Consider the following 18,548-nt stretch of genomic DNA (forward strand, 5'->3'; position numbering starts at 1 on the left):
TTGTTTCATGGCAACAATCAGGAACAGTTTAATGTCAAAAACTAATGTGAACACAACGGTCGTAAACATACCAAACGGATTAAGGGCGACACCTCTAACAAATATGTCCAGAGTGAATGAAGAAAAAAAAAAGAAAAAAAAAGAAAAACACAGCCGGGCATTTCACAACTGATTTTCTTCTTTATAGTACTGCCGAGGAAACGCTGCTGACAAGAGGCTTCAGTGCCTCGTGTTTGTGTGATGCACTTCAAAAAGAGGTTATACAGTAATAGACTTCCATGGCACACCGCTATTGTCTTTTTGTTACTTTCTATTTTAGGCGTAAGTCTCAGCGCTTGGGTATTATGATAAAATGCATGCCTCTTGGACACATCTTCCCCAATGGTGTCCAATCGGTTAGCGATAGCATTTTTTTTTTTTAATGGGTTTTACAATTATATTGTTGTAATTACAAGTCGCTCCAAACCTGAGTAGTCACGATGATTATTGATGTTTTAACATACAAAAAGGTATGCACATTTGTCTCCACTTCCTGTGAATGGCGAGCGCGTTCCTTCACATCCCTTTGTTGAAAACTTGCAAATCAAACAGTACTTAGTGTGGAAAACAAATCAAAGTTACTGAGGAAATGAAATGACACTTAAAAAAAATGCATCCACCAAAATTGCAATAAGGAATGACAAACAGAAGTTGAACTCCTCTCAAGCTGGCCATTGGCATGCTGCATAAAATTGCATAATTCTTATTTAAATAGAAAAAGTCCAGAGGAGAGCACACATTCCGTGCCTTTGAAATAACTTGTAATACTTTTGTTTTCCCATACAGAGATGTGAAATACAGGGGGACGCCTCCCTTCAACTTAAATACACAATTGCACCTGCCGTCCACACACGCAACATTTGCGTGCTTATCTGCACATTTCAGGAAGGAGAGATCAGCAGCAATTTGACACCAGGAGAAAAGTGGGACTGACGACTGCAGCCCAGAGGTCAAAGTACGGAAGCGTTATGTTCCTTTTTTGTCTCTCAATCACACCCTGTGTCCAAATTCACACGGCTGGGTCCTTGAAGGTCGTATTTGTCGGCTGCATCACGTCACTCCCGGCGCGACTCGACTCCGTAAGTCTGTGCGTACGGTCGAGTCACGCGGCTGACAAATTCGGCCTTCGGCGGACCCAGCCGTGTGAATTTGGACACAAGCACAGACGTTCTGCCTTTCGATAAAGGGTATATCATCACCTAAATTCCCTCCGAGGGCACTTAACAAGGAGATGCGCATACTAGAGTGAACTGCGAGCAGATTCGAGCACTTTCCATGTGAGGAATCACGACTGCAGAAGGGTTCGCTTGCTCAGTGTCTCTGGTCTCCCACTTCATGAGGCGACCCGCTAGGAGGGAGGAACTGCTGAGATGTCCGCAGCCCACCTGGGTGTAAACAGAGGGAGAGAAACGAGGAGGAGGTGGAGGTTAGCCACAAGCACTGATCAAAACTGGATAGCTGATAGGCCAAGTCTATTGAGGCTGCAAGACCGCCATTTTGCTCCTCCCAAGAAACGGTTCTCGGCATATGATCCTATCCATTTTACAGTATTGAAATTGGAGAACATTTGAGACAGTACTTAGCAGAAAACAGCATGATTTATGATGTTTTAAATGTATTAAACATAAAAAAAAAAAATAGAAGACATTCAGACATTTTACAACTTGCCTTAAATACGTGTCGTTATCTTTATTTATATAGCGCTTTCAAACAGCCTTATATAAATTATTATATGCTTAATGATGTTTAGTACAGGAGGAAACTCGCTCCCAGCCATTTTCACAGAAGCAATCTAGTTCGCTCCCGGCTGTTTAACTGGATTTTGACTTATTTTTTAAAGCCCACAGAATATTGTTCTATTGCTATAAAAATATGCAACCTATCAAAAGAAAAATTTAAGTCTCTTCTTTCATCAGGAAAAAAAAAGTATATGTGTTTCAATTTTGTAGCAATTAGCAAAACATAGAGAAGTTTAATCGTTTTTCACAAATCTATTCAGAATTGTAATTGAGCTTTTTTTTTCTTTCAACATGGCCTTGGTTGATCTCCTTTGCTCTGCTGCTACCTGCTGGCCCTTTGTGTAATAACTACCATTTCTGCAACCGTTCTTTGCAGTTGAGAGGCTGCATCAAAGCCTTCTGGATGCTCTAGTCTCAACAAAAACAAAAAACGTATAAATAAGTCTTTGGGACACTTAAAACATATTTACATGTTTTGGGGAGAAAATTAGTTAAAGAATTATAACTAATTCAACAAAAGACGCCTCTGCCAAATCTAATATTGGGGTCCAAGGAATTGGGCGAAAAAAGAAAAATGCAACAAAAACGTTGAATAAGGATTCATAAAATCACAATGTATGTCGCCATAAACATTAAATGACGTCAAGGTCAATTACGTGTTTGTTTTTTAATCAATGGGTAGAGCAACATCTAAGTGCAGCGCTGCCTGGTCAATGGGTTGTGGAATCAAAAAACACCCACTAACTATGGCCAGCAGATGGCAGCATTGTGTCTCTTTTCAATGGGCTGCTGGTGTATGGAATTACAATAAAACATGACGGAATCCGATGAAATATGATTAAATAGAAGGTCCGGCCTTATACTAACTGTCTACGAGCTGTATATGTCACATCTGTTCGTATGCCATATAGTTTATACCAGGGGTCTCCAAGTTCGGTCCTCGAGAGCCCCTGTCCAGCCTGTTTTCCATGTTTCTCTCCACTAACACACGTGATTCATGATTGGGATCGTTATCAGGCTTCTGCAAAGCTTGCAGATTAGTTGATCATTAGATTCAGCTGTGCTGAAGGACGGAGACATAGAAAACAGGCTGGATAGGGGATCTCGAGGACCCAACTTGGAGACCCCTGGTTTATGCAGTAGTCTGCTTGCGATGTGGGAGTAACAAGATGGCTGCCCTGTGACTCCAACGGCTTTGCACTGGCGTGTATGGGCTATCAGCTATCTAGTCTTATATACATGTCAGTAGCCATAACGCTGCAAGTTAGACGAGAAATGCTGCAGTGCAGGAGAGGAGCAAGAAAGAGAAGTAAGAGATGCAAATGGACCTGCAGCACCGGCGCCACCTTTGGGGAGTTTGCTCGGTTTGGAGCAAGAAGCAGCGGAGGACGAGGCGGAAGGGTGCTGATTGTGATTGGCCTCGGGGTGCGTCCTCTTTCGCGACGGCGAAGACGTCAAAGACGCGGCTCCACCGTGAGGAAGCGCGCTTCCGTCGGGGGTGATCAGTCCCGGGGGGCCTCGAAACAGGCCGTCGGTGTGCGCGTGAGGGTTGGATTTGTGAAGGCGGTGAACGCCGTGGTCGGCGCCTCGCTGCGTTTTGTCTCTGCTCACCAGCGGGCTGGAATGTTTACTCTTGCTGTTAGCGCCTTCGTCCGACGAGCTGTGGCGCTCGGCCGAGGACGACACTTTGATTTTCATCTTGAGCTCCTCCTTGCTTCTGTCCAACTGAGAGCTTCCTCCGGAGGCGGGAATCGCCAGGTGGAGGTTAAGCGCACTTTTATCCCATTTGTCGGCGTGCTGGCGCTTGTCTTGCCCCGCCGCCGCGCAAGGGACTCGATTCTTCATCGGCGAGGCGGTGGCGCTGCTCCCGCTTTGCGTCTGTGAATACTTTCTATGCTCGAGCTGGCTCGAAGCAGGCGGTGCATAGCTTGAGGCAGCCGAGGGATCCCCTCGCATGTCGACGTGCTGCTCCTGTCGGCTCTTCTGCCCGCAAGCAGCAACGTCTGCAGCGTGTTTTTCCCTGTATTTGTCCAGCGACATTTTGGGGGCTGACGAGTGTTGCGGCGGCGGATGCTTGCCAACGCATGAGCTTTTCACTTCCTGTTTGATGGTGAGATCCACAGTTTTCTCAGTTTTGATTGCTAATGGCAAACAGGAAGCAGACAGCGGGCTGAGGGGTTCCTGTTTCATACAGCCGGATGAAAACCCCGCGTGACTCAGGCTGCTTTGGGGCCACTCGCTATGGCTAGGCGGGTTGTAAGGGCCACCAGCCAAGGGGCCCAGAGACAGCGGTCCGCCTCCAGATGGAGCAGGAATAGACACGAAAGCGGCGCCTACTTTGGAAAAACTCGAGCGGGGTACTCCGACGAGGGAGTCCTCAAGCAGGGAATGGTCTTGGAGCATCGACGGTCCCGCGACGGAGGCATCTGTCAGTTGGCTGTTCTCAGATTTGGGCTTCTTAGCAGCTTGGGTTGCCTGAGATTTAGATGAAAACATTTTTGTTTACATCATCTTGGTGGACTGTGTCACTGTACCAAATGATCTTTCAAAATCACATGCATATATTATTTATCCTCTGAAGAACAACTTTCCTTTATTTTTTATTTTTATTTTCTTGTTCATTTGAATACAGAGACGAACACAGAGACGAACAACCATCCACACACACACTCACACCTTGGGACAATTTGGAGCGCCGAATTAACCTGCCATGCATGTCTTTGGAATGTGGGAGGAGACCGGAGTACCCGGAGAAGACCCACGCAGGCACGGGGAGAACATGCAAACTCCACCCAGGAAGGCCAGAGCCTGGGCTTGAACCCGAGTCCTATTACCTGACCAATATATCGCTAATCGTGGTATCGTCATACTGTGAGATCATCGTTATCGTGAGCCTTGTGTCGCAGATGGTATCATATCGTGAGGTACCCAGAGGTTCCCACCTTTATTTTTGACAAACCGAAGTAAGCTTGTATGTCAAGGGACCACTGTAGTCCATTCAAACGTGTAATTAAGCATAAACCGTTACTTTATTTAAAACATGGCGGTACTTTGTTTCTGGCCTACAGCATCACATTCACTGGAATTAACCTACGCTCATGTAGTTAAGTCAGAATTGTAGTAATTATTTGTATAAAAACTTCCTCTCCAAATAGTTTCTTTACACTGGATCAAAATAATCTGAACGTTTGTCAATTGTTACTGGTGTTATATATACGCTTGTGTGCCATTTCATACAAACAAATGATTTGTCTTACTCTCCAGTTCCGTATTCTCTTTAGGCGGCTGGGAGTCTTTTCCAAAATCTGCAGGAACTCGTGCGTCAACTCTGCAAAACACAAAACAAAGTTGCATTAATATACAACACGGTAGGCCCTCTTGAACACAACCATTTTAGCGCAACTCCAAGACATTATCGCACAAACCACGCAAGCGCATTTGTCTTACCGTCAAGCAGCTCAAGAGTAACGGAGCTGTCCACGTACACCCACCAGTGCTTCCCATCGGTAGACACTGGTATCTCCCAGTTGGACCACTTGCACGCCAGGTGAATGCACACGCAGGCGATTACTGTGGGCTTGTACTGTAGGCAGAATGTTGTGAGGTGGAGGCTGTTGGGTGCGTGTTTGTGTGTGTGAAGGTACGCCCAGTGTGTGTATGCATGAAATGAATGAATGGAATGAATGGATGGAGGTGTTGCAGCCGTGGTCAGGATTGGTCCCCGCATGTGAACAAAAAAGGAGGACAGAAGGGGCAAATGGTTTTAATTCATTGTTTGGACACACACACAAAAAAAGCTGCAAAATGTTTTAATCTATTTTTAGTTAATAATAATAATAATTAAAAAAAAAAAGGTTTTCATGTCAAGTTAAACGATGAGCAATATAAAGAGCAGAGGGGATTTGGTACAAGTAGCTTCGCTGCTGGAAATAAAATGTAAAGTATATAAAATGGACACCCTCTTGTGGCAGAATGTGATCTGTTGTAGGGATGTAACGATACCAGCAATATCGCAATATTTGAAAGTGCCACAATATCGTCGTCATGTCTGGTTGGATCCGATTTGTGCAGTTCCAGCACCCTCTGGTGGTTAGTTTAATAGTGCAGTTTAATTTTAATTAGACATGTTTTGGCCAACTACGTTTAAGAGCCCCACCAATTGGCAGATGGAGAACATAACATGCGGTTATCACTGACATAAATCAGTCATACCATCAAATATTTTATATTTCAAAAAGCATTACGTTTCATAGACCATGATACTTGACACATGACAATGACTGGCCAAGCCTATTTCTTTCTCAAAAACATAATTTTGTGCTTCCGCCCCCCTCTCAATAGGAGCCTTTTTTTTTTTTTTTTTTTTTAAATCATATTGTTAAGTACATATCTTGATAATTATGGTATTGTGACATTTGGATCTGTTTACATCCCTAATCGATTGCCATAGAAAAAAAAAATACATCTAAAATTAAATGTCAACAAATGGTGTTGGTTACAATGGCTAAAATGTAACTGTTTAATCTGGACCGTCGAATTTGGGCCCACCGGTGGGCCCTCAGAACGTTAAGATGTTTGACAATTTGACCATGGCTAAATTTATCACAGCTGAAAGGAAAGGCATGCAAGAGTGTCAAGTATTTGGCTTTGTATTAAAAAAGTAAATAAATACATTAATATATATATATATATATATATATATATATATATATATATATATATAAAATGAGGGCTAGTTTATGATCTGCTGCTCAGATCAACTGCATTAAAAAAAAAGTTTGTTCACTCTGTGGAAAAACAAAAACAAAAACGGATTCACATTAAGATCTACATCTTTGAACAAACCCTTTAAGGACCCACTTTCAAATGCATCTACAGTCATGCTTTAAATACAATTCATGTGGTAACCAAAAACATTTCACCCATAATCAAAATTTGGTCATGTGTCGCAAACTTCCATTCTTAGCATGCAGGTCGTTAATGGGTAAGATTACATTTAGATTCAAGAGACAGCTGGAAAAAACAACGTTGCATTTACAGAGAATCATATAATCAGCGAGAGCATAACAAATATGAAAAGAGAATGTGAAAAAAATGATTTGGCTGTACTTACCAGAAGGACCTCTATGAGAAATGTTTACGTCTGTGAAATCTTTAGCGGCTATTCAGGCTACCAAAGTGTCTTTTTCAAATTCTGCACTTTTTCGCAACCGAACAAACGTGTGGCGTTTCAAGCGCACCACTACACTTCGCATCTTGCATTCAACCCATCGGTGCCAACTCATGGTCCCTTGTACAATACACCGCACTGCGACTGGGGCCCGGGAACGCCGCGCGGGCCACGATCCGCCGCCCCGCCCCCTTTTGGTGGAGGGAGGGAGGCGAGCGGCGGGCGCGAGGCGAGCGTCCCGACAACCACCAGTGCAAGGAGGGCCCGTTGGACACTGAAAGGGTACCCTGCATTACAGGAAGCAACGGTGTGCAAAGTGCAACAAAGGAGGGGCAGGATAACAACCTGTTGGTAGCCATGAAATAGGAAGTCTGTGCCAGATCCTTGCTTGCTGTGTGAGACACAAAACACAAACGATATGACACGGGAAAGCAATTACAATTTAACACATACAAACAGGAAGGCATTTACTTTTTGTGCCATTTGTATTCTTATGATTTCCAAGTAAATCAGATTATAAGTTTGACTTTGCGCTTTAAATTCCACTAAAAACCCATTCAGCCACGACCAAGACTGAAGTGGACCACAAATGATTTTGTACATTTCTTATCAAAGTTCCATGCTGCCACACTACTTATTCAAAAATAAATAAATAAATAAATAAATAAAAAAACTCCCACCGGCCAGCAGCCTCTGGTTTCATAAGACACTACACAAAGGATTACATCGATACTGCGTTCCAAGTGCGGTAGACGTACCCTGAGTTTGTGTGAACGCCTGCTCTAGGAGTTTTTCCATCAGTAGTGGTAGTAGCAGCAGTAATAATGCTATGTGGCTTGTCATGAATAGATCCTGTCTCGAGATCATGTAAAACTGTACAACGTGCTCGGGAAGACAAACAGGCACCAAGTGCAGTCAAAGGCAGTTAACGTGATTTATATCACATACATTTGAATGTTCTAAATGTATGATAAAGATATTTGAAAGTTTTTTATACTCTTGCTAATAGAAACGTGGACAAATATGGTTACTTAATACAAATGTGGTTGTATCTTTTAGTTCAATGATAAAGTAATTTTATTTATTTTAAAACTTGGTTTGCGGTTGGAGTAATGTCCTGCCACTAGATGGCACTTGTGTTTCATGTTGGACATTGGTGACAGAATCAGTAAATTTTTCTTTTCAAATTCAGCGGAAATGGTATTTGTAACGTGAAGCAACTTGTGGACAACAGGCCATTTTGTTCATTGTAAATCACCAGTCACCAGTCCCCACAAATACATATATTAAATCACATATTAAAGCACGAACAACAATGTTTTTACTTCAATTGCATTTACATTTTTTAATGCCTCTGGACATCTTTTATTGCCATTTAAGGCCTTCATTTCAGTAAAATTAATTGAATGACTTTTAATGCTTTTTAATGACCCGCGGAAACCCTATAAGATATTGAACACAATGGAAACAAATTAAGAAAATGTATGGTAATTTTTGGGATATGAGTGATCAAAGATAATTTTACTAAGTAAACAATGTTGACATCTCAAGTACAAGTGAACTGCGCACATCCTTCCAATTCAGTCTTGGATTTGGCCTGGTGAGTTTCTCAACAAGTCTGAAGTGTGGAAATACAAAATAAAAGTCACCCAACAAAGTCAAAAATGAATTAAAAGTGACAACTAAGAATGTGGTCGTACAATCGTGTCATGGGGTTTTCACAGGCCTCCACACCTATTTTATGAGGTGGGGCTGAACAAGAACAGAGGGGGGCAGAAAAACAAAAACAAAGAAAGAAGCCTCTACCTCGCACTAGCTGGGAACATTTCACCACATCAGTGTGTGGGTGATCAATAGTAATTTCAAAGCCTGGAACGAAATACATGACAGGTGAGTTCAACACAGGCAGGCGGGAGGTGACGTGTCATTTTTCTCGCGCCGTTTTCCATGGACTCTGTTTGTTACCCAGTCTACGCAAAAAAATGTTGAAGTGGGAGAGAGGATTTTTTTATTCATTTGGTGAACTAGCATCACACATTTAGGCAAACCAATGTCCTGTGTCCACATTTAAAGGGGACATATTATGGAAATTTGACTTTTTAATTGCTTTTACACAATACTGCACAGTAGTTGGGCCTCCAATCTTTTGTGAACTGCCTTCCGAAAATATGAAGACGAGCGATCTTTTCTGATTTTTGAGCAGTTGCATACTCATTCATTTACTTAAGTCCTCCTGAACACATTTGCTCCACATGATTTTACAGTTAGGCTGGGCAACAAGCTACCATTTTTGTGGAATGACGGAGTCCAGTCTACACAGACCCAATTGTGTCAAAGCAAAAAAGGTAAGCAGAGCTGCATTGTTAGCCGTTTGATCACTGCCACATGCTCAAAATTTTACTGAAGCTAGGGCTGCTTGATTATGAAGAAAATATTAATCATGATTATTTTGGTAATAATTGAAATCAGTTATTAGGATGATCATTTATTTTTTTTTTGGTACAAAACAAGAAAATGTTTAAACGTAAAAAATATTAAGACAAATAAAATTCTTTGAAGCACTCTAAATTATGCAAGTTCCTTTTGGATGAAACAAAATTTAATATTCTAAAATTAAAAAATAAAATAAAAAAGGAGCAAATGTATCAATTTAAACAACTCAAAATTATTATTTTTACAATTATGATTTTGTAATTGTGGAGCGTATTAATTAAAATTGTAAGAGAATTTTTTTGCTGAGGATCTGTGCCCAAAAAATTGTTTTAACATGAATAAATAGCACTTCATAATATTGTACTTTGCATTCTTTTTAATGATGTCATTAGTGTTTGTTTTGATAAAGAAATACAGCTCCTATTCAATAGGCATTGAACTGTTGCATACATCGAGCTGGGCACAGCTTTCGGTAAGCCGCAGATATGTTACTGTGGTCACTCTTTGCATATGATAAAGTTTATATGTGCCTGTGAGTTTCGTTTTATCTGTCGACATGTTATCATTTAGTGTAAAATATCTATTGCTTTAAGGGTCCCAACATAGACACTATTTGTTTGGCCGGCTACACTGAGTTGTTTGTTAGCATTATGCTAAACTGATGCATAATTCTCATGGTTTCATTTATTTGCATTCTTTTAACAGTAGACTTCAACTGGGGGCGGCATAAAACAGTTTGAAGCCTCTTTTTTTTTTTTTTAATTGTTCACTCTTCTGCCAAACTTGCTTGTTGGGTAATCTGTCGCCCATTTGCATGGGAAAGAGACCGTTTGTGAAGACAATTGAGAAATGTTTTAAATTATTATAAAAAATAAATAAATAAATAAAAAGCATAATATGTCTCCTTTAATTGAACTTTTGAGAAAGTTACAAATCCCACTCAAGCCATTTTTTTTTAGAGCTAACAGAAAAAAGAATGACATGTCACCTTAGACCAATCCATAAATTCAAGAGTACAGTAGATGACGTCGAGTTGACTAAAACTTTATCATCAACTCTATCATCAATAACAAGGAACCCTCAAGTATGGTTTACCAATATTGTTTATGATACACATAGTGCTCTCTCTCGCTCTCATCTCATCCACTCGGGTCACCACTACTTACCAAGCGTCTGCAGCACTATGGATTCAAGTATCACCAGCTCTTGAGCTTGCTGGAGGTATGCCTGAAGTTTGATAGACAGTCATTACATAACAATTGTAATGAGTCTATGATCTCACCTAACAGCTGAATTTAAAATGACCAAAACTGAAACCAGAGAGGCCATTACGCTATTTAACGGAAGCCCGTGTAGCTGTTTGGACCATGCCAACAGCGAAAAACACCCCGACATCGGGGAGTGGCGCAGGTTAAACATTGGGAAACCGTGGCCAATGAGTGGACTGGAAAGGTGACACATGGAAAGGAATATGAAAGGGCAAAAAAACAAAAAACAAAAACTCAACAGTCGCCATATTTGACAAAGAGATCCCCCAACTTACATTACTCTTAGTGTCAAGAGGCGATTCTTGCGGGTTTAAGCAGGCGTGCGCTACTTTAATCACATATTCCAGTTTGCGTGGCTGCTCTTCCACTTTGGCAGCCAAAAATAGCGTCGTCGGAGATATTGTCTGTCATGGAAACAATGAAACATAGTAAAATATACATTTTTAACATGTAACAATAGGTAAAAAAAAATAAATAAATAAATAAAAAAATAAAACATCTGAAGAACAATATACTTACATTTCTGTGAAACTTGGTGAACGAGTGGTGCATGTAAAATCTATGCATGTAAACAATTGCTGTATTTATAGTTAGTTGAGAGCTGGAATGTGGGTCAAGGGAAATATTTGCATTGTTGGCTCACTTTATCACCCGTTTTCAGCCCTGATGAAAATCAGTTTAAAACGGAATTATTTTTTTCTGAACTCACTATCATTAACCTACACAAGCAGATAATTGCGTGAAAAACACTGAGCGTCCGTTCTATCACGTAATCTATTTACATTGCAAGCCATGCGTAACGTCGTATGTCGAAACAGTGCAGCCCCCTAGGCACTGCCTAAATTCCTCACAATGTTGCACCAAAAAAAAAAAAAAGAAAAGAAAAGAAAAAGCGACACTTCACGCACACGACAATCCAATATGTCGGCTGTCATTCTCTGTTGTGATTAAGCGTAAACCCGTTTCAGGTTTTAGTGAACAGGTGGCTGACGGAAGTTGACGCAGCCGCAAACGTGATCCACGGCCTCCTTATCGCCGCGAAACTAAAGCTAGCATGCTACATGCTACCCGTGAATAAGCACAACGCGTTGCCGTCGTCTTAGCTGCGAAATAATAGCAAACAATTTACGTGACATCCTTTAAAGTAAGTAATAACTCTTCAATTGTACATCCGAGAGAATCAGATGCGCACAGTGTTGTAGTTTCGTTTCGTTCGTTAGCTTCCGCGTCTGGCATCGGGAAGCATATTGTTCACGAAGGATACACATTGAGCCTCTGTCCCATGTCTTGGATCAGATTCGCCGCCTGTTGCCGGTAAGACAGTTCCCGGTCCGGTTCTACTCCGCATCTGCGAGACGGCGTGCTTTGGATCTGCTCCCGGGTGAAAACCCATCTCGAAGATCCCCGGCTCGCCGCCATTGCTCTTCGACAGTCATGTAGAACGCGGATATGACGTCTGCGGACTACCGGAAACAGCGAAAAATCATTTTAAAATCACATTGAAATTAAATAAACTCACGTTTACACAATGAGGGCCCAGACAAAGAAAGTCGGGATAAAAAAAAACAAAAACGAAAGGGTGGGGGGTGGGATATATAGATTGTTTTCCATCATGTGATCAGCATGTGTCCGCCATTTTGTATCATGTCGTGTTTTTTTTTGTTTTAAATATAAAAACTAATCAGTTTTTATCTGCGATGTATACGTCAGTCTCTGTAGATGTGCTAAAATGAGGTCTAAAAACAAAAGCAATAATGCATGGTGTACAACAGACCTCCATCATCAAGTTTGTGGAAGACATTTTTTTTTCATAGGTATGTATAAAATGTTTGGTTGGGGTGTCTTTGAGTAAATTAAACTTAATCTAATCAGTTGATTTAAAGGTTGTTAAGTAAAACAAGAAAAAAGTGTAAAATTCGTTTATTGATCATTCATATTTCTGAATTTATAACTTTGGCCCATATACAGTTGACAGAAATGGTGATGATTAATCTAGGCGTTTATGCAATAAAAGTACAACCCTGCTCACCATACATTTTCATTTAAACCATATTAGCTGCGTTATAAAGTCTGTTTAAGAAAGCGCACAATAATCCATTTTGGCCAAACACATTCTTGGGCGATAGTTTCTTCTCTTACTGGTTTAATAACAGACATTTCTGTGAATAAATAATTAAGATGACTGCTAGTGCTAAAAGAAACATAAACAACAACAACACAGACTCAATCAAACATGAATCTGAGATTCGAACTTCGTCAGTTTGAAGTCAATCTTCTTGTTTCACAAATTGTTCTTTTTTGAGACCCAAAAATTCCAGTGCATTCCCAGCTAGTAGCTTGTCCTGTAAAACAAAGTGACAGTACTTAACAATCTTAAAATAAATAAATACATAAATAATACCGGTAATAATAATAATCTTCTTAGAATGTATTTTTGTGACAACATTCAAGTCAACTTGTATTGGTGACACGTGATGACTACCTTTAGTGTTTCATCAAATTCTTCCATCGACTCAATCAGAGATCCGGGTTGGAGCTCGCCCAGTGGGAATGGGTAATCCGTTCCTAGCATCACTTTATCCTGAAAAGAAAACCGATCATATAAAATCAAACAAATGAAATCTGTTCACGTTCCCCAAGCAAGCTCACTTTTCCAACGACGTCAGTCAGCAACTTCAGGGATACGGGATCGTGGACGAGGGAATCGGTGTAAAAAGAACCCAGGTATTTCCGGGGATTGGACTCGTTGTCCACAGCGCACAAGTCCGGCCGAACTTTGTGGCCGTGTTCAATTCTCCCGATGGTGAATGGGAAGGAGCCTCCTGTTAAAAAAAAAAATGAGGAATACAGTTTTATTGCCAAAGATAAATGGTGGTCTATTAAACATATAGTCGTTACCTCCGTGAGCGAAGCAGACCTTCAACTTTGGAAACCTCTCAAAGACACCTCCAAAAATCATTGAGCAAATAGCCGTTGTTGTCTCTGCAGGCATGCCTTTTTGAGGGATACAAGAAATATGTAAGTTGGATGTAGTAGGATTTCATAAATATGGAAACGTGGAACTGCCAATGTGAAGTGAACATTTTTGACAGGTGAGTACATTTCAACGTATTTGCGAATACATTCGAAAATACTCGCATGTATGTTCAAACATACTCGTAGGCTAAATGCTACAAACATAGCATATTTTCCCATAATTCCATGGGGTGTTACTTGCCCCATACGCGAGTGGAAAAAAAAAAAAAAGAGTGCTATCAAAGTTAAAGCGTTAACTCATTGATTAATCACAAAAAAACTATCGCATTCATTATGTGTTAACGCAGATTAATCACACTATTAATTTTGAACACAGATGATCATTTATCTTGACAGCGGATGGTTACGTTAAACGTCAAAAGAATAAACATAAAAACGCTGCAAATTTGGTGGGCAAAAAATACTGATAAAAAGCCTTTTAATTTCAGTGATTAATTGTCAATCAAAATTCTAAAATGTGATTAATCTCATTCAAAAAAATTTATTTGACAGCTCTAAAACAAAAATTTATTTTTTAAAGCATTTAGTACCCTTGTGAGGAATAAGCGGTCAAGAAAATGGATGGAAAGCATTTAGTCCGCGTGATATTAATATATTAGAAAATTAAGTAAAAAAAACAACAACAAAAAACAAAACACTGTTTATTCATAACTTTTATGACTTATGTCCTCAGTACAGCCTTTACGTTTCGCAATTTTTTTCCCCATAATGCCACGGGGTATTGATTTGAATGTATGAAAGGTGCTATATAAATAAACATTGATTGATTGATACCGTAATACTCTGTGATATTAAAACTGCCACAATACCGTCGCCATCGTCGTGTCACGATATTAAAAGCAGCACATCTGTTTAAAAAAAAAAAAAAGTCTTGTTGATTTGTGCAGTTCTAGCACCCTCTGGTGGCATTTTTTTTTTTAGTCCAGTTAAATTTTCACAAGGCATGTTTTGGCCCTTCGATGTTTACAATCCATGCTAATGTCAGATGAACGTAATATGCTTGTAAACCAAGTCAATATGTGGAGGAACTCAATTATTATTAGCAAGTAAGTGCCTCAATATTAAATGTTAATAGAGATTGTAGGTTGTTTATATGCATTGCTGTACAAAAGCACAATATGGTGTATTTTTTTTAATATGAGCTCTTTTTTTTTGTTTTTTTTTTTTTTTTACAATATTGTGACCTTCATTTATATTGCCAACCTCCCGACAATATCGTGATAATTATCATACCCTATCGATAATTATCTTACTCGTTTGGATATCGTTACATCACTAATGTTTGCAAATTTGAACCAGGGTTATAGTTTTGAATTTTTTTTGTTTTTTTTATATTTAGTTTTCATGGTGGTTCTGTTAGTTTTTTTTGTATTAGTTTTAGTTATTTAATCAATGCTTTGTTTTAGTTTAGTTTTAGTTAGTTTCAGTTTTTTTTTTAAAATGTGTATTACTTGTGCGCAATATTTAAAAAAAACAACATGGGAGCGACGCCAAAGGTGCTTTTCTATTGGCTCGATGACATCACTTCTGTGTGACACACTTTCAAACGTCCTTTTTCCGGTTCATCTCAAAATAAATCTACTCAAAATCACATTTAAAATCATCCCCAAAGGCTCATGCACTAACTTAATTGCCAAATACTAAAACGAAGGACATTTTTGCTACAGTTATAGTTAGTTTTGTAAACATAAAATGTAATTTCAGTTTGTTTTGAATTTTAGTTTTAATAGTTAACTAAAATAACCTTGCCAGTCGAAAATGTTTTCTCCACATTGGCAGTTCTATGCTTCCGTACTCGTGTGATTTTAGATGCGCACACACTCGCGCACTGAATTCAGTGGAAGCAATATCCAATAAATCCCGTTTGTACTCCATCTCGCTCACCCACCAGCCAGGGCAGCCAATACTTAGCCATCCTCCCATCCGTCTGCATGTCCCAGGGGTGTACAAAAATGGAGCAATTCAGCTCTTCGGCTTCCTGCATGGGAAACACACCGCAGCATCAGTGGTTCGTAATGAGCAGAAAAAAACATGACCTCCAAGAATGACATGAAAGGAGGGTCAGCTGTAAATATTGGATCGTTTACAAACACTACCGCAAGCGTTTTTCTGTCGACAGTAAGCGAAATTCTTACAGCGTAGAAGATGTCAAGGTCAGCCGCGTTGAGGTCCCAGTTGTTTATGTGCGAGCCGATCTGCACGCCCGGGAATCCCAGTTCCCTGACGCAACGCCGCATTTCCAGCACGGCCAGGTCGGGGGCCTGCATGGGCAGCGTTCCCAGGCCCACGAACCTTTTAGGGTGGCGGCGCACCGTCTGGGCCAAGTCGTCGTTCAAAAGGATGCAGAGATCCAGGGTGTCGTGTGCTTTGGCCTGAAAAATGAAAGAATGTTAACATTGTTTGAGTTGATGATGGTAGGGGTCTGTATCTTTGACTGTCTCACGATCCGATTCCAATTTGTGGGTCTGCGATTCGATTCAGAATCCATTTTCGATTCAAAATGATTGGCTTGGCAATGACTTCTTGCTTCAATTGATCGATGAGCAAATCATTGTCACTGTATAGTCCAGCCTGACTCGCTAATGCTAATTAGCGCGCTACTCACGGCACTTTTATCCCTCAAAAGAACGGCTATTCATACAAAAACGCTTCAGGAATGTATACAGAGAAGCATCTTAACATTACTCACCAGCATATACGCTGCAAAAAAATCAACTTGTATTGTCATAACTTGATCGTGACTTTTTCCTTCTACTCTAATGTGGCAACAACTTAACTGTGTATCTGAACGCATGGAACAACACTGCCCCTAAGTGGCCAAATCGGGTACAGCATGAACATTGTTCCCAGTACACAAACAAGGGCCAGTGTATAAAATAATTTAAATCAAATCGATTTTAGGACATTTAAAATGGATTCTGAATTGTACTAAATGAGAATCGTGATTCTTATGAGATAATCGATTTGTTTGGCACACCCCATAGTTGGTCCTTGACAACAAGTGACTTAATTCTGGCGCTCACACAATTGTAGCTACTAGGGCTGGGTATCGATTGTGATTTCCTCAATCGATTCGATTCACAAGAGTTCAGTTCGATTCGATTTCAATTTTTTTTCCAATTCGATTTGATTCACTTCAATGTAATCTGACATCAATTATGACACATCGATTCTTCTTCAATGTCAAGGACATGATTAAAAACTACACAAATGGTTAAATTCCAGTAACTGGTCAAGTTTATTAATGAAGTAACACATGTTATCACTTGTTACACAAACACTGACATCAGCAAGGATGAGATGAAAATATTTTCATCATCGAATTCAAATAATTGTACATATAAATTTAAAAGATTATGAATTGTCTTTAAGTGCAATAAGTCAGGTCATTCATACATTTAAGAAAATCCTTTTGAATTCATGTGAAAAGTAAATGTCAATAAAACAGTAAGATACACACGCACACACACAAAAAAAAGTAACTGTGCAGGCGGGTCTTACCCAGTAGCTGAACATCACAGGAACAGTGGAAAGGGCTTGAACCGTGACACCTGAATATTGTTATCATCAAAAATCCTCTTTGAGCTGATTCGTGACGTTTGTGCTTGTAGATCGACACGTCGCGGCCGTTACCTTGTTGATCCATGTCTCGTATCCGCGCGTTCGCATCCCAGCAGTTTTCTTGAATCACCCGAAACAATTTACCGTCCTTCATCATCTTCGCTTCACCCTGAAATGCAGTTGCAATGTTCAAGTCTTTTTTTTCCCCCTTTTTACTTTACATAAAAAAACCTTTCCATAATACCGTATGTCCATTTAGTGTAAGTGATTTTCTTCTAAAGGCACCTTTTGTGACTGTTAAATTAAGTTGTTTTTTTTTGTTTTGTTTTGTTTTTTTACATTTATGTGAACGAACAAGTTGTCTGCATAACAGCCACAAGATGGCAGCAGAGAGCCAATTGAGCCTTTGACGCAGACACCTAATTTCGAGTAATATGATGATGATCCAAAACGGAATTTCTGATCTTATTATAATACATCCAAGATAACTGCTTAGCATTAACATGACGCGCAATATGGTGCCGTTATTGTAGCGAAAACCATTCGAGTAAAAAATATGTAACATGAGTGACAAGTTAGAAGTTGTCATATTCTCCCTGTTTTTGTGTGCGTTTTTCCCACATCTTAATGTACTCGGACCTTCTCACATCTTCCATGCATGTTTGGGCCACTGAAGACTCAAAATCATAGTTTTTCAAAACAAATAGTGCTGACAAAAATCCCCCCCCCAAGTAACATGATGAGCATCATTGCAATACAGCAGCGTAAAAAATAAAGATTGTTTAAAAATACTTAATGTACATTTGACAGCCGCCATACAGTACACTCACAGCAATATTTCAAGCTTAATTTAAGATTTTTTTTTTTTTTTTTTTACGTAACAAACTCCCATTTACTTTTTAAAAATAAACAAAGCTACCAAATAAAACGTACATGATACATATTCATTAGTCTAAAAAAAAAGGATAATCCTCAGGTTTATGTGTCAAAATGAATAATAATGAGAGTATTTATTTAAAATATATACTGTATATTGTTTGAATTGTGTAATAATCAGGTTACCTATACTACAGTACATGATAAATATACTGCAATGTGAAAAAACATATATGTCCATTTATTTTTTCATTTTTTACATTTTTATGTTTTTGGGATGAATGTAAAAAAAAAATTCTACTTTATTAATGCTAAATACATAAACCTGGGGATTATACGTTTCAAATAAATAGGCTTATTATACTAATGAATATGTATCGTATAAGTTTTATTGGGTAGGTTTGTGTTAAAGTTATTTAAAAAGAA

General features: G+C 39.5%; 2 protein-coding genes across 6 annotated transcripts in view; both read right to left on the reverse strand.

The window, feature by feature from the left end:
- Positions 1-12,119, reverse strand: LOC144030490 (cyclin-T2-like). Of its 5 annotated transcripts, XM_077536848.1 has the most exons (10): positions 11,914-12,115; positions 11,169-11,250; positions 10,925-11,053; positions 10,548-10,608; positions 8,755-8,817; positions 7,294-7,339; positions 5,226-5,389; positions 5,036-5,106; positions 3,107-4,253; positions 1-1,424 (listed from the first exon to the last, which is right to left on the reverse strand). In XM_077536848.1, the coding sequence occupies exons 1-10, from the start codon at positions 12,066-12,068 to the stop codon at positions 1,351-1,353; spliced, it is 1,992 nt and encodes a 663-aa protein (XP_077392974.1). In that variant the 5' UTR covers positions 12,069-12,115; the 3' UTR covers positions 1-1,350. The 5 variants fall into 5 exon arrangements, 4 of the variants coding, with proteins under 4 accessions (XP_077392974.1, XP_077392977.1, XP_077392978.1 ...); XM_077536851.1 differs by lacking the exon at positions 11,914-12,115 and having other exon boundaries at positions 10,548-11,053; positions 11,169-11,197; XM_077536852.1 differs by lacking the exons at positions 10,548-10,608; positions 11,169-11,250; positions 11,914-12,115 and having other exon boundaries at positions 10,925-11,049.
- Positions 12,120-12,553: 434 nt separating this feature from the next.
- The window catches only part of acmsd (aminocarboxymuconate semialdehyde decarboxylase), a 7,162-nt gene continuing 1,167 nt past the window's right edge, over positions 12,554-18,548 (reverse strand). Inside the window, exons 3-10 of the mRNA XM_077537646.1 lie at positions 17,319-17,415; positions 17,187-17,236; positions 15,821-16,057; positions 15,570-15,663; positions 13,548-13,643; positions 13,299-13,471; positions 13,132-13,230; positions 12,554-12,991 (exon numbers count right to left, since the gene is read on the reverse strand). Of these exons, the coding sequence (XP_077393772.1) occupies positions 12,917-12,991; positions 13,132-13,230; positions 13,299-13,471; positions 13,548-13,643; positions 15,570-15,663; positions 15,821-16,057; positions 17,187-17,236; positions 17,319-17,415 (921 nt within the window). The 3' untranslated portion in view covers positions 12,554-12,916. The remainder of the gene's footprint in view (positions 12,992-13,131; positions 13,231-13,298; positions 13,472-13,547; positions 13,644-15,569; positions 15,664-15,820; positions 16,058-17,186; positions 17,237-17,318; positions 17,416-18,548) is intronic.

This window comes from Festucalex cinctus, chromosome 11 (assembly GCF_051991245.1).
Source record: "Festucalex cinctus isolate MCC-2025b chromosome 11, RoL_Fcin_1.0, whole genome shotgun sequence".
Lineage (NCBI taxonomy): Eukaryota > Metazoa > Chordata > Actinopteri > Syngnathiformes > Syngnathidae > Festucalex > Festucalex cinctus.